Below are 23,885 nucleotides of genomic sequence, written 5' to 3'. Positions count from 1 at the left end.
ACAGAGACCCTTCGGATGAACCCTGGCGGGCTGCAACGGACCTGCGCGACCTCAGGAGCTGCAGACCCGCCTGCCTGGCAGACACGCACAGCACCAGGCCAGCCCCTGGGCCATCCTTAGCCCTGCCCCCGCCATCCCACCTCCCCTTCTGCCCGGGCGTGGCGCTCTTCCTGAGGCCCGGATTCAGGCCCCAGCGAGGCTCCCCACTCACCCTCTCCCCGGGGTCACCGGGAGGTCCGGGGGTTCCCTGGGTGCCGGGCGGCCCGCTGATGCCCTGCGGAAGAGAAGACATCTCTCCATCTCTGCCCCCTGCCCACGCCTCCCACCCCCAGCGCTGTGCAGCTCCCTTACCGGGGGTCCTTCGGAGCCGGGGGGGCCCGCCACTATCATCCCCTGCGGAGGAAAAAGGAGGTCAGGCGGGCAAAGAAGACCGTTTTCCTTGGCCAGCAACATTCACGAAGAGACCCCCCCCGCTGGCGACGCCATCCGAGGCTGGAATGGCAGGCACAAAGCAGGGCATCGGGGGGGGGGGATTAGTCCCTGCGGCTACGGAGTGCTTGGGGTCCCCAGGAATAATTCTGAGGGGGCCCTGATCCCACCACTCAGAGAGCTGCCGATGCAGGTTCTCCTGCAACGGAGGCCAAGGGTGGGAGAGCCAGAACCGGGCGCTGATCGTGGTCTCTCCTCCCGCACCCACGTTGGTTGGCCTTAACGTTGTACGCTGCCCAGAGTCACTTTGCGTGAGATGGGCGGCTGTTATAAGTACGATAAATAAGTAAATGAAAATGAAATAACGTAGTGCGCGGGAGCAAACCTAGTCAGAACCAAAACAGGCGGGCCGACAAGCCTCGCCAGCTACGTGAAAGAGCACCCTCACCAGGCAAAACTCGGCGTGGAAAAGGCTCTGCCAGTGTAAACCGATACACCTCCCGCGTTCGATCAGGAAGCTGCCTGAAAAAACGGCAGCCGCAAAACTGGCCCTTCCAGCCCTCCCACAGGCCTAACTCCTGGCCCCCTGAAGGACCCATCTGGAGCCCTGGAACGGGTTTGCCCCTTTCTCTCCAGGCCCCTTTCTGCCCTCCTGGCCCGGCCTCTCGCCCTGGGATCTCCAGCTGGCCTCCCATCCAGGTCCTGACAGGCCCAGGCCCCCTTATCTTCTTTCATGTCAGCCAAGGCCGGCCAGATGTTGCCACAGCCGTCCTATTCCCAGCCCAGCGAGGGCCCGGGCAGCTGGACGCCTTCATCTCGCCCTCCCACATGGGGAGGGGAAACGGGGGCCGGGCCTTCGGGCTCCCTGCACGGGCTTGTGGGATGCAAAGAACCCTTTCAGATCTAAGGAGCCGGACCAAAATGCCTACAAAGCAGAATTACTGGAGGAGACAGGAAAAAAGGACAAAGCTGGAATTGTTGAGGCCGAAAGAAGCAGAGCCAAGACCCTGCAGGCCAACGTTGCAGGTCGTCCCCCTTTCCTCTGCCCCACGTAGCATGGCTCTCAGCTGCCCCACATTACGCTTGCTCCTTTTAGCTCCGACCTGCCCCACGGCCAAGCCCCCCATGCACCCCCCGGGAACTTACAGGCTCGAAAACAGCCGGTTCGCCTTTCTCTCCCTTCAAGCCTCGGGCTCCGCGCATTGCCTGCGGGTGGCACGCATGTAAGCACAAGAAGGAGACTGTCAGTATAACGGTGCGCACACGCCACGTGCACACGCTGAGAGAGGGAGGCCCGAGGGCCCCGGCCACGGTCCCCAGGCGCAGAGAGCCGTACCAGCGGCAAAGAGGGGCCATGGGCTGCACCAGCAGGAGAAAGGATGCCCACCGTGATTCTGCCCCTCCTGGCTGCTGCAAAAGGTAGCGCTAAAAACGGGCTCAGTTGACCAGGATTTGGGCTGCGGCTGGACACCAGGCAGGAACAGGTTTCCTGGGCTCTCTTTGCTAGTGGGGCTTAAACCGACACCGGATGGTGGGTCCTGTCCCCGGCGGGGGTCTGGACTACGCGGTCTCCAGGGCCCTTCCAGCCCTTGCTCCTGGGGTTCTCAGTAAGGAGCGAGGTGCGTAACCTGCAGCTTACTTAAGCTTAAATTTAGGCTTTTTATTTTAACCCCACCCGTTTGGGGAACACCAGTAGGGCGCCCCGACTGCACCCATCTGACCCCAGGGGAAGGAATGCGGGCCTCGCAAAACGTTCGTTCGGACGGCTCCCCGGGGCTGCCAAGGCTGGGAATAGCTACAGACGGCTGCCCGTTGACCCGAAGCACTGAAATCCATCAGCGAGTCGCTCTCGCGCATACGCACAGCGACAGGTATCGCTACGCGCATACAGGCGTGTGGGCTTCCCATAACGAAATCAGCTGGACCGAACAGGCCTGCCAAGCAGGCGCGTTCAGGACTCTTGCTAACGGACAGTTAACGTTTGCTTAAATATAAAGAAGAAACACCGAGCACGAATCAGGAGGAGTTGGGCAACGCCTTTTCCGGCTGCCCATTTTTATTGCAGCTCGCAAAAGCTTCTGCCTTGGAATAAAAATGGTGTTTTTAATTGTAGAATGTTTTTTTAACTGTTGGCTTTTGTGATTTGTTTTCTATTGTACACTGCCCAGAGTCACTTTCTGTGAGTTATATAAACATGACATATAAATAAATAGTCGGAAGAGGTGCTACCAAACTCCTTCTGATGTCCTGTTACCGTAGACTCTCCTCTTACAGTTAATTAGCAATTAAAATGTGAAGGGAGATCTCTGCAGCATCATGACAAAATTGTAGTGCGTTTTGCGTTTCTTAAAAAAGATTTCGCATTTGTTAAAAAAGGACTGAAGTTCAAACAGGAGCACAGAACAAAAAGATGTTTGTCAACAGAGATGTGAGCATAACTGGGAAGAGGAAAAGAAAAAATGGTAGCTAGGAATTTCCAGCTTGAGTAAAGCCAGCAAAGAAAAATTCAGTTACTCAAGGCGGGTATTTCTCAAACACGGCCACTTTAAGATGTGTGGACTTCAACTCCCAGAATTCTCCAGCCAGCCACGCTGGGAATTCTGGGAGCTGAAGTCCACACATCTTAAAGGGGCCAAGTTTGAAATGCTCTTTTATTTGCTTTTAAGAACACGGGCCTGGGTAGTTTCTGTTTCTAGCCAGAAAGACTTCTTGGAAACTTTCCACCTTCCGTTTTACCTGCCTTGAGTCTATTTTGAATTAAAAACCACCCAGAATACCCAGGATGGCTCAGATTTTAAAGAGAAGATATTTGGAACCATGCCCTGTTGAGGAAAAAACACTCTGAAAATGTTCTCCAAAGGCTCCGGATTGCGGGGGGGAGAAGGAATGGGGCTGCCCTCCAGGATGGCAGCCAGAGTGTCAATTATTGTGTGCTAATCGGGGGTGGGCGGGCAACGCCTTTCCCAGTACAGCAGAAATTGGGACTGGGAAAATTGCCGTACCGGGAAAAAGGGCTGTTTGCATTTCCATGCAAACCAGCTTCATGGTTAGAAAGATCAAGGCATAAGGAAAGGCCGGTCACACCCTAATAGAAAATGATGCCATCAAAAACACGACAGGACAGATGGGGCACCCATAGGAAATGACATCATCCAAAAAGTGATGCAACAGGTCATACGAAATGACATCATCAAAGGGTGATGTCTCAGGACACAACAGGGAGGAGAAACACCTGACCAAGCCGTTGAAGACATGCGAATGAAGAACGCAGGAACAAGCGCACGGCAGAAGCGTGCCCGGACCGCCGGAGCGGGCAGCCGGGCAGAGGTTGAACAGGATGGTGAAGCTCAGGGGGGCTCAGAGCAAGGGGGAAGTGGGCAGAGGGAAGGAGGCGCTGCTGCCCCCTGGTGGCGAGGGGTGGGAAAGGCGGGAGGAAGCGCTGGGGCCAACCAGGGAGCGACACAAAACCCGACAAAGGAAATCCGCAGCCAGGACAGGAACAAGGCGCCATGCAGGAAATGCACCGCCACAGGACTGCCACAGCAACAAACGTTTTAGCGAAAGACCCGCAAAAGAAGGGCCTTTAGAAACCCCGGAAGCCAGCCAGCCAGCAGCCCAGCCATCAGGGCACCACAGAGGGGCAGTCAGCAACGGGCAATGGACCGACTGCCAGGACACGGAGGCGACACGGGACACGGGGGTGGCTCCCCACTTACAACTTCGCCGTACGGGGTCTGGGCTGAACGCACGGGGCCCATCTCGCTGGGGTTCGGATCGACGTATCCGTGGTCCAGACCCACGCCTGGCACGCCCTCCTCCATGAACACCTCCTCCTCGGTCGCCTGCAGGCCGGGTGCCTCCTCCTGGCCCGGGCAGGGCGGGAACCCAGCGAGACATTAGCCGAGGAAAAGGAGCGTGTCTGCCACCAGTGCCCCACGGCAGCTGAGCCCTCTGCCAGGCAAGGGTCCCGGCTCTATCCAGTCTCCCGCCTCCTCCTGGGGACCCAGCGACTCCCCTGGCCCCACCGGTGGCCGCTGCCCCGTCCCTGCTCATGGCCAGCCCCGAACAGGGGCCTCAAGGGATACCCCCTGCCCTACTCCTCCTGCCCCTTGGGCCGAGCTCCTCCGCACCAGCATGCCGAGACCCTGGGAAAGGGGCATTTACCTCCGCCCGTGGTGACAAGGGAACAGGAGGCGAGGCCTCCCCTGGGGGGACCCTCTTCCGGGAAGCAGCCTCAGGCGGCGGGGTATGGCCGGGGTGTTCATGAGTCCCTCGGGGCTGCTCGGTGGAAAGAGGACCCACGTCCTTGGAAGGGAAGGAGGGGCACCCACCAATGGAGATAAAATCGGGGTGGGTGGATGGGTGAGAAACGAAGGAGCGGGAAAGAATTAAGGAGGAAAAAAGCGAAAGAGACAGGTGAGCATCGGTTGGTTAGTACAAACGTCCCCATTGGGACTCCGGGGCCCAATTCTACAACCCAGATCATTTAAGCCCTAAGGAATAAATTGATCAGGGAAGCAGGCTTTCACTCACACACCCGGCTGGAGCAGGAAGCCAGCTGTTTGGGGGCAGATCAGGGCCCAGTGGAGGGAGGGGATTCAAGAAAAATGCAGCCACAGCTGGATGGGGTCTGGAGCAGCTGGGATTCCCCCTCCAAGGCAGCCCAAGGGGGGTGGAGCTCTTGCTCAGGACCCCCCACAGGGAAATGGCTGCCCACTCCCCCCCCCCGCATCAATCCCAGCCCTACCTGCTGGTAGCTGCTTCTCGGGCCCCGGGCTGCACCAGAACCGGCGTGTGCCTGGCCCCCGGCCTTTTTCAGCGCAGAGCCCTTGCCACCCGACGTTGGCTTGGCACTGGAGCTGCTCCTGCTGGGGGGCTTCCCGCCACCAGAGTCCTTCCCGCTGCCGAGTGCTTTCCCACTGCGGGGGCTCTTGGGACCGCCAGGATGCCTCCCCTCCGGGGCTCCGGCCTGAACAGCGGCAAGTGACGTGCTGGGCAGCTGGCGCTTCTGGGGCTGCTTTGGCCTGGCGCTGGTGAGGGGCTTTGCCTTGGCTGGCGTCTAGCAGGGGAGACCACAAAGGCAGCAGTGGAGACACAGCGCTGGAGCCAGTGCCAGTCCAGCAGGGCAGACCCACGCCACGCCCACAGCCAAGCGGGAGACAGCTGGCCGCCCCGAGTCTCCAGCAAGGGCTTGTCCAAGCGAGGGCTGAGCGTCAACTCGCAAACGGGTGCCATCGTGTGGCTTGGCCAACAGCCCCCAGGACAACCAGCCACCCCTTTCTGGCGGAAGAGCAAGTCTTCTCGCTGTTTGGGGGGAGCTTACCATGCCCCTCCCCGACGGGACAAAGACGTGCTCAACAGCTCCTCAGAAGGGCCTAAGCGTGTGTGGAGGCCACCTGGACCCCCAGCTCGGAAGCCCCTTTAGCGGGCAAATGGGCCGTATTCATAGATAACCTAAACCTGCGCACGAGAAGTGGAGGGGCCGACTGGACAGCCCACCTCCCCAGAAAGGGAAGGTCAGGGATGGTCAGAAATTCTCCAGCCCCTCTGGGTCCAGCAACAGCGGGGCAATCCTCCGCCTCCTTTGAGGCGCTCAAGGACAAGGGTCGTGGATCTGACTTCCCGCAGCCTGGAGGACCCTGCCCGGTTCCCGAGGGCCGAGGGGCCCCAACTCTTCCCAGATACCCTTGCCAGACCACAGCTAGTTCAGCACAGCCAAAGCCCAACTGGCAGATGCTGCCATCAACGCCCTTCAAACGGTCCCCTGCCCCATCCCTTGCGCCCTTAACTGGGCCACCGGACCACAAGCCACGGATGCAGGAAAGGCAGAAAAACGACTACATCTTGCCACTCTGACGGTCCCAAAGAGGGGCCTTGGCCAGTTTTGCTCCTGGCCGTTCACAGCAGCATCTCTTCTGCCGCCTCATCCCCCGGAGCTCCTCTGACAACCGGGGACCCTCCGGGACCTACGTGCCAGGAGGGGCCCCCGGCACACTCCAGTCCGAGGCCTCCGCCACCCTCTTGCCCAGGCCTCAGGCAAACCACGCACCAGATCCTCGGGGGCCCGGCCAGCCGCCCTCTGAAACTCGGCAGCGCCCATCAGGCCCCTGGGCTGGACCAATCAAACAGGTCCTCCCCCACCCCACCCTCCCGACAGCCGCAGAAAGCTCCAAGGCTGGCAGGGAATGGTCTGCCTGCACAAGGGAATGAGGACAGCCTCCCCCCCCTTCCAGAGGCCATCACCACTGCCCCGAGACACAGGCGTGGCCGCTCCCTCTTGCGAGTCAGCCTGGATCATGCCCGTGAACTCCCGGCCCATCTCCAGCCAGGGTTAAAATCCCCCAGGACCCCACACCTGGGAAAGTTAAAAAGCGGGCAGAAGTTTGTGGACCTTTTGGGCCCTGCCCCTCCCCAGGGCCCCAGAGGGGAGCCCATCGCATTCCAGGCCGTAACTCTTCAGGCTCTCCCTGCATCCAGAGAGTCTAATGGCTAAGGAAGAACTAACAGGCTTTTAAGGAACAGGAAAACCGAATGTGATGGAAAAGTAATAAGGCTGCAAACTCTCCCCCCTCCCCCGCCCTTTTCCACCCCTCCCCCTTGCCTCTCCTGCAGCAAACTCTGCCCCTCGTGCCCCTCTGCCAATTCTTGCCCCCCCCTCGCACATGTAAAGCAGGACCAGCCCCAGCCTCTGGCATGGCCCAAGGATGACCACATTGTGCTGCAGAAAGAGCCCTCTTAACGCCGAGAACAGTCCCTAGCCTGCCTAAGGGTTTGTCCAGGGGCGGCCCCAGTGCGGAGACCTTCGTTGACCAGGTGAGAAACCAGCCGCAGGAATCCCCTTCCCATTAAGCCCTCCGTCACGGTCCTTCTGCTCAGCGTCGTGCTCCTTTCTTACAGGCTTGGGGGGCAAGCACAGAAAACAGCTAAACTGAGAAACTGGTGTGGGAACCCAGACCTCTCTCTGACTTTCTCCAGGCAAGAGAAAATTCAGTTAGGCCTACTTCTGAGCAACCGCGTAGACGGCTGCGAGGGCCAACCATTGGCTTAATCCCGCCTTTTCCAAGTCCTCGGTCCTCCGAGCGTGGGCTGAGGCTCTTTCTGGACAGCCCCCATGGAGCTTTGCCAGCTAAAAACCTTTGGAGAGATTGAAAGGTGCCCACTCTAGAAAAGGGCCCCTGCTCTTCCCTGACCCAGGAGGGGCCCCCGGCCCTCTCTTCAGACTGCAGTTGCACCTCCCTCTCAAAGCACCAAAGAAGGGGGGAGCCCTGGGGTGGCTGTTCTGAGCCCGGGGGGCGGGGAGGTTCAGTCCCTCAGGAGCATCGTGCTTAGTCCGATTTTAGCGGCCAGGCCGCCTCAGGGTTCATTGAACTTCAAAACGCTCAGCTCTGAGGCTGGCCCCAAAGATGAGAACAATTAACAATGGGAAGGGGGAGATTTAGCCCCACCACCTTTAACGCTGGAAAAAAGATTCATTGCAGTTTCTCATAAAACTTCCAGGAACAAAAATGGGTGATTAACTGTGGAGTCCTGGATGTTCTCTGAGTTTGGTTGTTCACTGGCAGACGTCTCCTCACCTAACTGGGAAACATCGCCAGTGTGAGTAATTACGCGCGGGGTTCAATCCCTCTTTCTATGCAGTGGGGTCCCCCGCCAGTTTCGGTGGGGGGGTGCAGCTTCCTTCTTGGTGGTCCCTTGATTAGGGTGTTGTTTTAGCCTCTGAGAAGACTCAGTTATGTGATGTTTACTCAGCGAGTTGAAAAAGACGAATTGTAAAAGACAAAAAGGCAAATATCATTACCCCCCCCCAGGTGTGTTTAGCCACGACCCTACTGGCATTTAGGAAACCTCTGAAAACGTGTTTTTTTCAGCAGGCTTGGGGATCCCAGAGAAATGGGGAGATGGTTACACTGTAAGTAGGATGCTGGTCTGTTCTCCCAGAGTTTTATTTTTATTTTATCTTTATTTTTAATTTTAGCTGATTTTAACTGTTTTAATTGTTTTAACTGTTTATTGTATGCTGCCCAGAGTCATGTTTGTGAGATGGGCAGCTATATAAATCTGATAGATAGATGAATAAATGATTAACTGTTGCTGAAACAGCCACTGTTTTTCAATTCGCTGAGTAAGTTGTCAAAACAACATGGAACTGTCTTCTCTAAGGCCAAAACATCTCCCAGATTCATGTCCCCTGAAGTTGTAGATGCTGCGCTGAGAAATTAAATGTGCAGGAACAAGGTGGAAAATATCAGGTTTGGTCATGGTGCTTGTGAAAAAAAAAGAGCTGATTGCAAACAACATATGAGCCCGCAGTATAATGCGGCTGCAAAAAGGGCAAATGCGATTCTAGGCTGCATCAAGAGAAAAGCTGTTTCCAAACCATGGGAAGTAATCACTCCACATTATTCTGCTTTGGCCCCCTCACATCTGGGTCCAGTTCTGGGCAGCCCATTTTAAGAAGGATTCAGACAAGGGCAACCGGGAGGATCAGGAAGCAAAAGTCCCAAGAAGAGAGGCTGAAATTTGTTGGGAAGGTTTGACCTTGAAAAAACACAGTTTGAACAGCCTCCTGAAAGGGGGTCACATCGAAAAAGGCTGAGACCCCAAATACGAGATACAGGAAGGCAGATCCCAACCAAGGGGTCTTTGGCAGAGGAACCCGTGACTGGGACAGCGGGGGGCGGGAGGGCTCTCCTTCCCCGAGGATGCCACCCCATCTGAATGAGATGCTTTTGGGATTCTTGCACTGGGAGGGGGGTCAGACTAGACGGCCTACTCCTAAACTCCCTTTCTTCTGCGCTCCAACTGGAAGTTTCATCTGGGTCGGTCTTGACAGAAGTCCCATGAGGCTCCTGCTGGCATTCAAATATGGCATGGGATCCAGTTGCATTTTCCTCGTTCCTATTCAGGAAAGCCAAGCCGGTTCCCCCTTTTCCCTTTTGCTATTAAAATTGGGGCTGAAGTTTTCTGCGGCTTGATCTGGGCACAGGACGATGTCCTCTCCTTTTGCCTGCAAAATTTACTGTCAACCAGAGCCTTCAGCGCCAAATGCCAGCAAATAAAGACCTCCCAGCTCGTCCTCCCCTCTCACCTCAGCCCTGGGGGGCCTCTGCTGAGCCTGCTGGATTTGGAGCTTTTGGGGGGGGCCCCCGCAGTCCGGACTGTAGCGCTCGCAGTAGTCATAGGCAGCCTGGGCGCTGGAGGAGATCAGCAGCTGCTGGATATCTCCCTGCAGGGAATGGGCACACGGGGGTGAGTTGGCCTCAGACCCACGGCGGGGGAAGGCAGCGGGATGGAGGCGCGGGAGGCTGCTACCTCAAAGATCCCCTCGTCCAGGATCTGGGCCCCAAAGATGGTGACGCCTGCTGTGTCCACCGCCGGCTTGTTCCCCCGAGGCAGCGGCACGGTGGCTTTCTTCTTGCAGTCGAGGACCAGGGTCACCTGCTGCTTGCTGACGCTGAACGCCACCCGATGCCACCTGCCAGAAACGAGGAGGGCCCGGCTCAGCCCCTGCACACGGGAAGGCCGAGCCGTGCGGCCAGAGAAGGCGGCCACAGAGCCCCGCGGGGAGAGCTGGACGGAATGGCACCTGGCACCCTGCTCTGCCTATCAGTCCTGGCACCAACTTCTCTGCCTTTCTGTGGTGCCAGGTGAAGACCTGGCCCTTCGTGCTCATGTTTGGGACATCAGTCTGTAGCTGCCTCGCCTTGGTTCCTCTCCGTTGGCGTTACGATCAGAAATTGAACTCTTCCTTTTTACTCAGTCTCTCGCTTTTATCTGCCTTGTTTGACGGACTGCAGCCACCCCAAGAGTTTAAACGTAATAAAGAAATAAAAGTTCCTAGGCTGGCATGGAACGAGAGAGAAAAAGTGCAGGAAGGCAGAGTATCTGCAGAAAACCGAAGAGGAAAATGGCAAAGAACCCAGCATTCTGCAGCTTTCACGGCCTCGTCTCCAGTTCTGTTTTGGCAAACTCAGCGGGGGCAGCGAGGCCCTGCCGGGGCCTGAAACCCAACACTCCCTGCAGCTCCGGGAAGGCCCCCTGGCATCTGTGCCGCCTCAAGGCCCAGGAGCATGGAAGGGGAGTCCCAAAGCTACAGGGAGGGGTCCTTGAGGCCAAGCAGTCCACCTCCCGCTCTGTGCCCAAAGCTGAATCAAGCCTCGCAGGCCGACCGCTGCCCACCTTCCGCCTGAACCCGTCTAGCAAAAGGGAGAGGGACACCCCCCCCCGGCCAATATGCAAGACACCGGCACATCTCTGAGCCAGCCAGGGGATCAAGGACGGTGGATTGGCAAGAAAAAGGCCCCACCGCAGAAGACCCCGGATCCTTGGACCCAGGATCATCTCCCCCCCCAACCGTCCCCCCGCTTTTCTCCCGGCCCGCCAGCTGCGATGCCCGCCACCGGAGGCCACGCCCCCGCCGCAGAGGCTCCTCCCCTCCGGGACTGATGCGGCGGCGCTTCCCTGGCCGGCTCGCAGGTGGCCGCGGGGCGGCCTTTCCCTCCGTCCTGCTCGCCGAGCTCCGCCGGTCGCCCTCTCCGGCGCGGGCGGCAGGAGGAACGGGGGCGGAGGCGCTGCCGGCCTCCTTCGCCAGGACCGGCGCCCCAGGGGAAACTGCCCCCCAAGCATCGGGGGCTCCCTTCCCGGGGGGCGGCGGGAAGCAGCAGGAGGCCCCAGCCGGGGGAAAGCGGGTGCGGACGCACCGCCCGGCCGTGGCCAGCTCCGGCGCGGCGCGTCTCCGCCGCTTCGTTTCCAGCCCCGCGGAAAAGCCGCGAGGCTGCCCGAAGGGTCCCGATGCCCCCTCCTACCCCCGCCGGGAGGAGGCGCCGCCACGGGGCCGATCGCGGGCGACCCGACGCCCGACGGCGGAGGGGCACTCACTTGCCGTCGGCCAGGTTGACCCCCCGGAAGATGGGGTAGTCCTCGGGGGCGGGGCGGCCGGTCTGGTCCCGGTAGAGGAAGAGGGGCGCGCGGCCCAGCTCCACGCCCAGCTGCTGCACGCCGTGCCGGTCGTAGACGGAGAGCAGGAAAGCCTGGAGGCCCGGCTTGGCTTTCAGCAGCGCCATGACGGAGAAGTCCTCGGGGAACTGACCTGGGCGGAGGCAGAGCCGGGGAGAGCTTGCACAGGGCGGGCGGCGGGGTCGCCCCGGGCGGGAGCCGCCGGCGGAAGGGCAGCTCGCCGGCAGCCGGGATTAATGGACGGGGAGTCCCGGACCAAGTGCTCGGGCGGGGGGGAGGGGGCGCCGCCGCCGCCGCCGCTTCCAGCCTCTGGGCCCTAAGCAGGGCCCCCTGGCCCACCCCCCGGGTCGCTGAACCACGTCGTCCAGCCGCTGGCGGTTGTAGGCGCCCAACGTCCGGGGAGACCCCGCCCCCCGCAATTTCCCAGTCCTCATGGTTTCTCCTGGACGCAGCATCCCCGGCTTTCCTGGAGCTTCGGGGAGGAGTCCTGAGGGGCGTGGATCTGGCCGGGAACTGGGGAGACCGGCTGTCCCCCCCCCCCCGCAACCCCGTCCCGCCGCCTGCCGAGCGCCGGGCCAGGCGTTTGAGGGCGGCGGGCCTTAAAGCGGCCCTTCCAGGCGTCCCGGGCAGATTCGGAAACCGCTCTGCCGCAGCGCTCGGAGGGACGCGGAGAGGGCGGCTCCGGCCCCCGCCCGAGGGACTGCGCGTTCAATGGTTCCGCCCAGCTGCGGTGGCCGGGCTCGAGGCGCGGGTGCCTGTGCCTGGGGGCCCCAGAGCAGCCTTTCCCAGTCCGGCCCTCGGGCGGGGGGGTTAGAAAGCGTCTCCTGCAATGCAAGATTTGGGGGCTGGTAGTCAGACGTGGGGAAGAGACCTGGTTCGGGAACGGGGCTGCCGGGGACTCACGTTGGGAAAGGCTGCAGGCCGGAGCTCACCCGGTGCGGCCTTTCTTAGTGTGCAGATGCAGCAGTAAAAGTGGCAACCAACTGGGGTTCACTGAATCCTGGTTTATTCAGTTGAACCCATTTTCTGGGCTTCTGCAAAAGGACCCCTGGGGAGAAACCCACCCCCAGACACACGCACCCTGTCCCTGCCTCCCTCCCCTCCCCTCCCCTCCCGCGTGCAGCCTGGGGGTACCTGGAAAGAGCTGCCGCGTTGGGGCGCTGATCTGGGCCCGCCTGGATATCCGGAAGGCCGCATCCGGCCCCAATCCTGCGTGCTTCTGGGGGCAGAAGCCAGGCGTCTTACGGACCCCCTCGGGCTGCTTCTGCAGCTGCATCACTTTCAAGACGTCGACCAGCTCCGCTGCAAGGAAAGGGGGGCGAGGTTAGCTGAGGGTGAGCTCCTGCCTTCCACCCCTTCCCTAAATCCCCTCCTTCAGGGCAACTGCCTGCCTGCCTCTGCCCTCCGCCTCTCCCAAGCAGCAGCCTTCCACAGCCCACTGGTGGCAGCAGCTGACGGGGCTGGTTTGGCCGGGCATCTGTACCCCTCGGTGAATCCCACTTTCTTCTCAGACCTGCTTCTGTGGTGCCACCAGAAGATGCCCACTTCACAGATACTCAATGGGTGCCCTCACAGGAATCCCAGGATGGCCAGGGTCATCCAGCCCACCCCTGAGACCCTCACAGCTCTGATTCGACTGTCTTTCCCACCTCCCACATTCCCCTCCCCTCCCCCCCTAGGCAAAGGAGCTTTGCTGCTCTTCCTGGCACAGCTGTAGAGGGCCCAGGGCAGCAGGCCAGTTTGCAGAGTGGCAATCACCAGGGCCTTGACATGCCCCCCCATTGCCAGTCACGTTTACAAGGTAGGATTGCTCAAGAGCAAAGCTCAACACTGAAGCCCCGCAGCTGGGTCAGCAAAGACCGTCTCCCAAACCCTGCGGTTTTAATGCCCCGTTGCATAGAAAGTCCCTTCCTCCGCAGCTGCTCCCCAGGAAACCAGGCCTGGTGTTGCCCCGTTTCCCAGCCGGGCCAGCAAAGCCAAGAGAAGCAGAGGAGTCACGGCAGGGCAGTGGGGAGGGGCCCCCGATTTCAGGCTGTCCCCCCTCCTCCCACTGCTGCTCCTCCAAGGGCGGGAGATGCAACATCTCCCCGACTGCTCTGGGAGGTGGCCCTGCTCGGTGGGCACGCTTGGTCCCCAGGCAGATTGGGGCTGCCTCCTCTTGGGGAGGGTCTCCACGTGAGGCAGTCTCCCTTTCAGGTGCGAGCAGAAACATCAGGATTGCCATCTTTGCTCTCACCAGGCAAAATGTTTTAATTGCCATGAAAAGGCTCTTTGTTCACCCCGGAGGCAGATCCAAGAGGCTTGCACGCTCACAAGCACACGCATGGACAGACACACGCACACACAGCGGGAAGGAGGAAGGAAGGCGCCACCTCTGGGACGCAGCTGCAGGCCAAGGCTGCCTGCAATCACGTCTGCCTGCTCCGGGGGCCCCTCCGTGCCTGCCCGGGGAGATGGCACCTGGAGCGTTGGCTGGGTAGGGGTAGAGCTGGGGCTGTGGGAGGCCTAAAGCTGCCCCCCGGGGCTTTGGGGCCCAGAGCAAAGGCAGGCGAGGGGGGCCCCACAAAGTGACCCCCAGGGCCCTGCCAGGGCCACCACTTAAAAATAAACCTTGGCCAGGCAGAGGGCAGTTAAGCAGCCAGGTCAGAGGGCACCACAGAGCCCTGCAGCTGCTGGGGACCAATCGAGGAGGGGGTACCCCACTTGTCCTGCTTGGGAGGGACCTTGACAGACCTCAGCAGGCACGGATGCCCCCTACACCCAGGTGGAGGGGCTGCCACATTCGGAAGCCATGTTTAAGCCTTTGGGCCAGTGGGGTGGGGGGCTTCTGGGGAGGACCATCCTGCAAAGCCCACATTTCCCACCCGCATGGCCCAGAACTTCGGGAGGGTTAAGGGGGACATTACATAAAGGGCCCTGAAGTCCCCCTGCTTCTCCACCCTTGTTGGGGCATCCCTTTGCTCTGCGCCCCCACCTGATTCCTTCTCGAGCAGGAGAGGGAACAGCCCCCCACTTTTCTTCAGGGAGAAAAGAATTGGCTGAGGCGGGAGGTCTCCCCCTCCAGGCGTCTTTTCTGGGGCCTCAACATTGTCCCCAGAGCCATGACCCCTTCCTCCTTGGGCTCTTCCAGACCCCTCGCCCTCCCCTGAACTCGCTCCAGTTGGTCATTGCCTTTTTGGGGCCGGGGGAGGGGGCGGCCGGATCCCGACCCAGCCTCCAGGTGGGGCCTGCCCAGAGTGGAGCAGCAGGGGCCAATTGCTTCCTGTCATCCGGGCTTAACGCACCCCAGAATAGCACTTGCCTCTTTAGCAGCTGTGTTATAGTCGATTAAGCATTAAGCCATGGCTTGCTTAACCAAGGTCTGTTGCTTGCAAGAGATTGGGCTGGTGCGATATACTCCGCGGCTCACAGGCCACAAGGACGACAAGGTCTGTGTAACACACTGACCCCAAACTAAACTGCGAAGTAGGTATTATGCTGTGCCTTGAGTTATACATAAAAAAGGCAGGAGGAGGAGGAGGAGGGCAGCTTCGCACCAAAATCTGTCAACGGCTCAAGTGGCTGGGTGTGTGCAACATGCTGAGCAAAAAATGGTCTGCAAACCGCAGGGGTGCAGTAAATGGGAGGAAGGGGAGCAAGAGCAGCCCCCCTCCCCGGATTTTGCAGGCTGCAGGAGAGCCCCCTCCCGATCGTGCTGCCATCCTACATGGCCACGGGGGCCTGGCCTAGGCTCCGCTTTTCTTTGGGGGGAAAGTGCACCACCTGGCATAGCTCTTGGTCCTCAAGGATGCCGAGGGGAGGGGGAGCAAGCCCATCTGAGTGTGTGCGCAGGCAGCCCCTCCCACCCCACCACCCACCAGAAATAGGTGCCTGATCCGGACCAGCCTGGTGACTCAGCGTCTGCACATATGGGCAGGCCGTGGGCTCTTGTGCCATTCCTTCCTTGCCCACCGACAAGTTTTTGCTCACCAATCGATTTTGTCTGCTTATTCCAGCTGTCTCGCTCCCTTTCTCCCCAGATGCCAAATTTACATATCGTCACATCTGCCATGGGAAAACACTTTTTCACTAGTTTAACACACGTGGCAGCAAAGAGGGACATGAACTGGCCGCAGGGCAAGCCTCAGCGCTGGCCAGGGCAGAGAAGCAGGTGCCCCAGCGGGGAGCAGGGTGGGCTAGATGACCTCGGTGACCCTTCTCTCAGCTCAGGGCTCAGGAGGAAACTGCAGTGGGGCGCTGGGGCTTGATTGCCCTGAACACAAAGGTGTTCCTAACTTTTGTTAAGCGAAGAGCTCACAGGTTTGGGGGTTGCTCGGATGACTCTTTGCCAGAGGCACCTGAGGGCACCTCCCCCCTCAACCCCTTGGCCGGACAGCTTCAAGGCCATCCTGGGCTGGCTCAGGCCGCGTTTCCCCTTGGAAGGGAGGGCGGAAAACATTCCTCCTGCCCCGCCCCGCCCCGCCCTTGCTGACAAAGAGCTCGGTGTTAGCTGCAAAGTTGCCCGTGTCTCCTCAGAGTGGCGGAGGGCAAGAAAGGATCCTCTGAGCAGCATCATTTCTCACATATTTGCATAGTTTATCGTGCTATTTTTATCATCCCTGGTGCAGCCTGGGGACTCCAGGTAGCGCAGCCACCAGTCTGGAAGGATGCAAGAAGGCTCCCCACAAAAGCTGGGGGGGGGGTCAGCTTCTCAGGGCCCCCCCTCATCACAGCCCCCCCCAACTCGTTGAGGGCGGCCGGCTATTCACACACAGGGCCAGTCTTGTAGAGCTTCCAAAGAGCCAAAAACAGAAAAGTGCGTCTCTTCCAGCATCCTGCCAAGAGAAGGTCCTTTGGGGCTGGCAGGGAGGGGCCAAGCCCCCCTTTCTGCTAGGGGGGTGTGATGGTCCTCACCCCCCTGGACCATGTGCTGGGCCTGACTGAGTCTGCCCAGCTCCTGTGTTTGCACGAGGGACGGAGCAGAAACGCAGCTACGAAATGGGGAAGGAAGGAAGGAAGGAAGGAAGGAAGGAAGGAAGGAAGGAAGGAAGGAAGGAAGGAAGGAAGGAAGGAAGGAAGGAAGGAAGGAAGGAAGGAAGGAAATAGGTTATCTGCACCTCAGCGGGCAAAAATGGTTTCATAAGATTGCTACTAGAGCCTTTTCAGAGTGTAAAACAGGCAGAATCCCAACAGGTAAGGTCCCCTAAAGCTCAGGAAGCCTTCCTTGCCTGCTTTTGGCCCGTATCTCCCCCTTTCTCTGTGAACTCAATACACGTGGTCAGACAACAATCCTGTGAGGTAGGCTGAGCTGAGAGAAATTGGCTGGGCCCAAAGTCATCCAGTGAGCTCTGTGGGAATTTGAACCCCCGTGCAAGTCCAGAAGCAGCAGCAGTAGAGCACCTACAGACACGTCCAACAGACACAGCTCTCGGGGCTCAGGGGTTGGCGGCACCCACTCTCAGACGCCTGGCAGACAAGCAAATCAGAGACACCCTCTTGTTCTGCCTCACCCACATTCCCATCATCCCCTGCCAGGCCCAGGCCAGCTCACTGGACCCTGGGAGAAAGTGGAGGACCCCGTGAGGGTGGATGGGGAACAAAAGGGTTTCTGTTCCTCCTTCTGCCTGAGCAGCCTTCCTGCTGTGCTGGACTACAGCTCCCATCACTCTCCGAGGGCAGGCTGGAGCAATTGACTGTGTGCTCAGGGACCACACAGAAAGACTTTCTCCATGAGGACGTGTCCCCAGCCCAGTCCATCTCAGGTCACGGATAAGCCTGCATGCATCGATGAGAAGACGGCCTCTCCAGGCCCTCCAGCGGGAGCCGGTCACCCTCCGGCCTACGGGGGGGCGGGGGGGGCACCTTCCCGACCTTCTCTGAGCTCCTCCCTCCCCTTCCCTCCCCCCTCCCTCCAGCATCACCGGGCTAGTTCAAGGAGGGTCCCCTGCCTGGCTGACCCATCCTCCCCCAAAGAAGGGGCACGAATGGCCCATGGGAGCGTCGAATGGCCCATGGGAGCGTCGTGTGGCCGTGAGGGGTCCCCGGGGCGCGCACGGGAAGGAGGCTCTCTCCCTCCCAAATCTCCCTTGACTGCCAGGTGTCCCTGAGGATGCCCCCGACTTCCTTGGCAGCTCCGAGCAGCGGGGCAAGCGGCCTCTCCGAGCAGGGAGGGGAGCGGGTCGACGGCTGCGGTGGGGGGGGGGGTCCCGGAAGGCACAAGAGGGGGAAGAGCGAGGAGGGAAGGTGGGAGCGGCGTTCGGGCCTCTGGGCGCTGGCTAGGTGCGGGCAACGCAGACCCTCGGAAAAGGGGCACTGCCTGCCTGGCGGGGGGGGGGGCGAGCGCGGCTGCCAAGGAGGCTCTTCGGGCCGCGCCCAAAGGCAAACAACCTCCGCCCGGACGGCAGCGCCGCGCACACTTGCCCACTGTTCCCAGCGCACAAAGGCCGCCCTGTCTGGGTAGCGCCGCGCCGCAGCGGGGAGGGAAGGCGAGGCGGGGGCCCGAGGCGGAGGGGGCGCACCGACAGCCCGGCTCCGCGCCGATCGCGATCGTCCTCGTCGCTCCCCCGAAGGGCAGAAGTTGCGGAGGCGCTGCCTTCCCCCTTCCCCTCCAGGGCCAGCAGCTTCGGGGCCGGACAAACTCTGCCTGTCTTCGCGCCCTGGAGCGGGGAAGCGCTCGACCGGACCGACTCTGGCCCGGCAGCGGTGTCCGCGCCTCCACCTCTCCTACTCCTCTCTTCCCGGGCTCCGCCGCCTGGTCCCCCGTCGGGGGGAGGGGGAGCGACCCACGGGAGGGACCTCACCACGTGGCGGCGCCCGTCGGACACGCACCCGCCACCTGCCGGGCTTGGGGCGAGCTGCAGAAGGTGGAGGTGGGACCTCGAGAGGCAGCGGCCCCAATTCAGCCCCCCCCCCGAGAGCGGAACACGTCCAGCCGGGCTTCGCCCCCGCAAACTAAGGGCCGCCGCCCCGCGTCTCTTCGTTGCGTTCCTAGCCCGCCCTCCAGCCTGGCAGCTCCCCCCAGCGCCCACGTCCGGCCAGGGCGAGAGACCTGTCGCAGGTCCCCGGGCTCGCCGGGAGAAGACTGGGGGACGGGGGGGCGCGCAGGGCTAGGCTCTCGGGCGAAGCTCCCAGCCTTACCCGCGGGCAGAGCCTGACGTCCCGCCTGCCCCGGCCGCCTCCAGTGCTGCGTGGCCGCCCCGGGACCCAGCCGCCGAGGCAGCGGGAGCAGGGGGCACTCCGAGGGCGCGTCCGCGCTTACCTGCTTGGGCGCCCGGGCAGGACGGCAGCGGCAGCAGCAGCAGCGGCAGCAGCAGCAGCAACGGCCGCTGGGCGAGGTCCATGGCCCTGGGCGGCGAAGCGAGCCTCGGAGCGGGCGATCGGGGCCGGCTTCCCGTCGGGACAGGGCAGCGGGCGTCGTCTGGAGAGGAGCGCAGGAGCAGCGGCCGCTCTCTTGCTCCGGCGCAGCCCCAGGCAGCCTGGCTCGCCGTCCAGCCCTCCTGCCTCTCGGCCAGCCTGGACAGCCCCCGCCCCGCCCCGCCCCAACCCCCTGGCATGACCGCCCCCTCGCCGCCACCGCCGCCGCCGCCCTGCCAGCCCCCTTCTCGCGGGGGCGGGGGCGCCTCCCCTCCGCCCTTGCCATCTCTTCTTTCTCCCTCCAGAGCCGACTTTTGAGCAGCTCTGCACCGGTTGGATATCCGACGCTACTTAATGCAGGGCCGGGGAGAGGCGTGGAGCCCGCTAGATCTCCGCTTGGGGGCCCTCAGCCGCAGCCTCCAGACTCTCCACCTGATGCGGCGAAGACCCTCCCCCTCCAGCTTGGGCCCCTCTCCTCCCATCCTGCCCCTCTTCCCCTCCATCCCTGTCCTGCCCCCCAGGTGATGGAAAAGGTCTTTCTCCTTCACATAGCAGCCATCTCTTCGCTTCCTTCGGTTCTCTGAGCCACCCAACGGGAAGGCTAGATACAAGAGCTGGTTGGCACCAACTGGCCCCCTGCTGTAGACCCCCCAAAAGGCACCACACATTTGCTCCTGCCTCCACCCCCTCCTCTGCAGAGATCCGAAGCTCATAAAGATGGGCAGGTTCCTTGGGGCCTCCAAGATTAATTTGAGGGCAGCTTCCTGCCCCTCACTTCAGAGCAAGGAGGCTCTCCAGCCTCACCCCCTCCCTCTTGTGGGGCACAGCCTGGCAGTTGTTGGGACCCCTTTCTCCCAAGAGACCATGAGAACCCCGCAGGAGGCCTTTCCATGCCCAGCACTTCACCCGCCGGCAAATGGCACCCTGCCCAACCAGCCTCCCCCAGCCATGCCGGGCTGCTAGTCTGAGTGGCCATGCCGGCAGGGGATTATGAGAGCTATAGTCCAACCCAGCTGGAGGGCCCTGGGTTTTGGTGGGAGGAGAACCCCCAGCTGTGCAGGTGTGAGAAGGGGGAACCAGGGAAGAGGTTTTTTTTCACTTGCCCACACCAGATGCAGGTGGTGCTGGCGCTGCTGGCAGAAGTGTCTCCCCTTGTGTTTTGGGGCAAATGGAGAAAGGATGCAAACAGGTGCAGCTGGGCTGAATGCAGAAGCACAGGAGAGCCCCTGCAGAGCCGAAGGCACATCTCTTGCAATGGCCCATCCCTGGGTGCCAGAATGGCATGGAGGGAGGGATAGGCAGGGGCTTTGGCTTGCCCTCCTCCCTTTCTGTCCTGATCCCAGCAGAAGCAGACTGGAAAAGGCACAGGCGGGGCAAGACCGGAGGCGCCAAAAGCGAGTCCTGCAGCAGGAGTGGAGGGGAAGGGGGGCGGGGGCTTTTCTAGGCCCGAAGGGGGCAGAGAGGAGCAGGGGCAGCCTGGACTTGGGGAGGGAGGGGTGCGTCTCCCACCCGCAAGGGGGGCTGTCCCAGAGACCGTGGGCCTGCTGCCCCAAGGACCTGGGGTTGGGGTCTAGTGCGAGGCTGCTGTGGATTCAGGGGAAACCCCCAAGGGCCAGAGAGCCCCAGAGAGCGTTGCAGGCAGGCAGGGCTCCCGAACAGCAAACACAATTAACTCGAGGACACGGAGTGGGAGGCCCGTCCCCTCTGGAGTCAAGTGAGTGAAACAGCTGCCTGGAGGGATCCTTGGGCTGACCCCCAGGTGGCCCCACATGAGAATGGCCTGCTGGACCAGGCTGCAGCCTGGCCCATCCCGGCACGTGGCTCCTCCCGTGGGCCCGCAGGTGCCGCTTGGCCGCTGGAGGCTTCTTCCCCCCCCCCCCGCTTCTTTCCCCGGAATCGGCATTTGCAGCCCGGCTGCCCCCAAGCAGGAAGACGCTTTGGAAGTTTTCTTTGCAGGAGTTTTCAGCCCCCTTTTCAAGCCATCCCAGCTGTCGGCCGTCTCTGCCAGTTTTGTATCCCCGAGTTCCACAGGTCTCATGTGCCGACTTGCTCGCAGCTGTTTCCTGCAACTGTGCTTGTATGTGGGCGTATGCACCATGGCTACTACCCCACAAGAGCATCCCCCCACCACCAGGAGGGCCCCATTTTTCAGAGCATTATTGCTGCCTGCTCTGCGCTGTGCAGCACCTGGCGCCGCACCTCCTCCCCACAGGCCTGCTCTGGCCACAAGATGATGCACATCTGGCCCTGCTCCACGACGCCAGCCTACTCGACCTCCCTCCCCCTCCGGTTGAGCCAGAAGTCCAGAAGAGACACTGTAATTAGGAGGCCATAATTAGCCGGCCACTTTCCTGTTCTTTGCTGCGGGCCGGGCGCAGGAGGGCCTGGATGAGCAGGGCGGGTGCCGGGCCAAGGGATCCTTCCAAGATTGGGAGGGCTCAGTTGGGGGGCAGAGAGCTTGTGGAAGCTGAAACTAGCGTGGAGTCCAAATGCAAGAGTGATCTCAGACTGGCGTTTTGAAGGGCATTGTGCGTCGAGTGGGTGAGGCATGTCCTGTGGGGAAAGTCCTGCTTGCACAGGGAAGGCTACAGGTGTGACCCCCCCCAGCTTTCCCGAAATTTGATAGCAGGTGCTGGGTGGGGGAATCCCAGCCAGCCCTCAGGGCAGGCAAGGTGGGTCCCTGGAAGGAGCAGTCGTCTGCCGGGCAGAACAGCCCCCCTTCTGTTGCGGGTCGTGGCCCTGCCTCTCCAGAACCAGCCTCCGCCACATTTCCCAGCCAAATCCTGACCCAGCAGAAGGAGGGGTCTGGAGGCAAACAATGGTTTTGCACAACGCGCTCGCTTAAACCGTGCTTTGGCCCATAAACTACCACTGGGTGGATCCACACAACACATTAAGCCAGCCATAAAATTGGCCTGAGCCAAGCAAACTGACCCCATGGCTCAGCGTGATGTGGGACCAGGCATGATGTGGAACTGGTGGGGAAGGACAGCCCCGCCCTCCCGACACAGTAGAAGGATCTGCGGTCAGCCCAGCATCAGCTGCCCTTCCTTCGGGGGGAAATAGCACTTCCCAAACTCTCCCTTCGGAGTGGCCTTGGGGGACCTGCCCTCTTGGTCCCCTTTCCTGAAACAGCTCTCCCAAGCCCCCCTCCACCTGCGCTGGATCCCCACCTCTGGGCCCTTCCAGACTTTTCCAGAAGAGAAGCGATCCCGCCCCTCACCTCCCGGGGCTTTGGTCAGCTGCCGCAGACACGGCCCGGGGCACCACCGCCACCACTGCCACTGAGCTAAGCCACCAGGCTGGCCTTCTGCAAAATGCTTGACTGTTTTCTGAGCTTCTCATATGCTGTATTAATTTGCTGGATGCAGACAACACATTTAAGCCCCAAACACAGCAAAGACAAACAAAGGCAGGTGATTAGGATGGGGGGGGCATACTGCCCACAGTACCCACAAAAGGGTCTGGGAGGGTCACAAGCTGAACCTGAGCCAAAGGTGTGACGCAGCTGCAGAAACAGCTGGCACACTCCTTCCAATGCACCCATCCACATCAAGCTTATTCAGTGCTCCACAGCAAGCAGAGACGGCTCAGCCGGCCCACCCATTTCCAACCCTCCCTTTCCAGGCTCGGTAAAAGGAGCCGTCCACTGTCTCCAGTTTGAGCCCTCTGCTTCAATGTGCCTGTGTGGAGCCCTGCCAGGCTGGGTGGCCAGAGGCGGCCATCCTTGCTCACAGGGACCAGCGCGTGTTCTGGGTGTGAGAAAGGAGCCAACACAGGTGCCAAAGTCATGACTGTTCACACAAACACGCCTCAGTAGTTCATCCAGAGGACCCCAGGCAAGGCCTGCACCAGTCCTGCACATCTCACTGTGAAGGGGGAGGAGGCCGGTGAACAGGGGCCCCGGCCTGGGGTGGCATGGCTGCAGGCAAAGGGCGGCCCTTGCTCTCGCGACCAGCTTTGGGGTGGGTGGGGCGCCTGCGGCCTTCCCACTCCACCCTGGCTAATTGCAGCCTTCCTTCCTAGGATCTGGCTGAGAGTGCCTGCCCGCAGCAATCCTCTTGTGCCTGTCCAGATGAAGAGCTTGCCTCTGTCTTAAGGGGGGCTTTGCCCCCCAGGTGGATGAGACAAAACAGGGTGCCCCCCAAAAGGCCTTCTTCCTTTGCTCCCTCTTTGGAGCACCAACCTGCAAAGGCCGAGGGGCCTGTCAGCTGGCAGAGGCGTGGCCAGAGCCCCCAAAAGCCCAGCGGGAGGTCAACTCTAGCGCAGTCGCGGGCGGGCGGCCCGGCACCGACCCCCGAGGGAGTCGTGGCGGCCCTGACCCCCCCTTGGGCCCGTCTCCTGCGTCCAGCCTCGCACTGAGGCTGCAGTCGTTCCTTTGGCTTCAGCGCCAGCACCGCTCAGTGCGCGCAGAGAAGCCCCGCTTTCTCCCCAACACGCGCCAGGCGCGCCCTCTGCGCCAGTGAGCCAGGAGTGCCCCGCAAGAGGGCGTCCCAAGGCGGGGGGGCAGCCTGGGGAGGAGGGGCCAATGGCAGATCGCCAGCGCCGACCCTTCCTCTGCTTCTTCCGCGGGGACTGCGCTCCCGCGGCCCCCCTTCGCTGGCGCCCCGGGTAGAGTCCCAGCTGGACGGCCAGGAGCGCGCCTTCGGGATGGGGCCGAAGCGCCCGGCTATTCTGGGCTGCGGGTGTGGCGGGGCTGGGCCGCAGAGCCGCCGCCGCCCGCCCGGGAACGGAGGACTCGCGACGGACGGGTGGGCGGGCGGAGAAGCGCTCCGGGAATAGCAGCAGCTCCCCGGGCGGGGCGGGGCGGGGCTGCACCGCCCGCGTCGCCTCTCCTGCTTCGGTCTCCAAGCGCCAACACTTTGCACGTGCTCAGGAGGCCCAGGGCTCAGCCCAGTGCTGGTAGCCCCGTTCCTCCGCGCTCGCCTCCTTGCTGGCCAGTGGGGTCAGCGTCGGGGCGGGAAACGTGCAAGCCCTGCGCATCCTCGCGGGGAGCCCGGGCCCTTCGTTCCGGGCTCGCTTGCCGCCGCTCGGCCTGGGCTCCGGGGCCTTCCAGGCGCGCCGGGTGAGGGGGGACAAGGCCCTTTTGTGCGCCTCCGGGCCGAAAAGGAGGCGCGGCGGGACGGAGCGCCACGCGGAGCCAGCTGGAAGCCCCGGGGGAGACGGAC

The 23,885-nt window shown here is 61.5% G+C and overlaps 2 protein-coding genes across 2 annotated transcripts in view; both read right to left on the bottom strand.

Moving 5' to 3' along the window:
• Positions 1–6,529, bottom strand: part of LOC103050189 (uncharacterized) — a 37,291-nt gene extending 30,762 nt beyond the window's left edge. The window contains exons 1-7 of the mRNA XM_088151186.1: positions 6,479–6,529; positions 5,177–5,488; positions 4,594–4,734; positions 4,146–4,292; positions 1,576–1,635; positions 352–393; positions 212–274 (exon numbers count right to left, since the gene is read on the bottom strand). Of these exons, the coding sequence (XP_088007312.1) occupies positions 212–274; positions 352–393; positions 1,576–1,635; positions 4,146–4,292; positions 4,594–4,734; positions 5,177–5,488; positions 6,479–6,529 (816 nt within the window). The remainder of the gene's footprint in view (positions 1–211; positions 275–351; positions 394–1,575; positions 1,636–4,145; positions 4,293–4,593; positions 4,735–5,176; positions 5,489–6,478) is intronic.
• An 897-nt stretch (positions 6,530–7,426) lies between these two features.
• Positions 7,427–18,704, bottom strand: LOC148214452 (collagen alpha-1(XI) chain-like). Its single transcript, XM_088151185.1, has 6 exons — positions 18,623–18,704; positions 12,520–12,687; positions 11,308–11,518; positions 9,742–9,904; positions 9,518–9,655; positions 7,427–7,555 (listed from the first exon to the last, which is right to left on the bottom strand). The coding sequence occupies exons 1-6, from the start codon at positions 18,702–18,704 to the stop codon at positions 7,427–7,429; spliced, it is 891 nt and encodes a 296-aa protein (XP_088007311.1).
• Between the last annotated feature and the right edge of the window lie 5,181 nt (positions 18,705–23,885).

The sequence above is a fragment of the Python bivittatus genome, unplaced genomic scaffold (genome assembly GCF_059951505.1).
Source record: "Python bivittatus isolate LINGU-HERP-01145 unplaced genomic scaffold, Pbiv_v1 ctg000650_np1212, whole genome shotgun sequence".
Taxonomy (NCBI): Eukaryota; Metazoa; Chordata; class Lepidosauria; order Squamata; family Pythonidae; genus Python; species Python bivittatus.
This window is presented reverse-complemented; position numbering and strand designations above follow the sequence as displayed.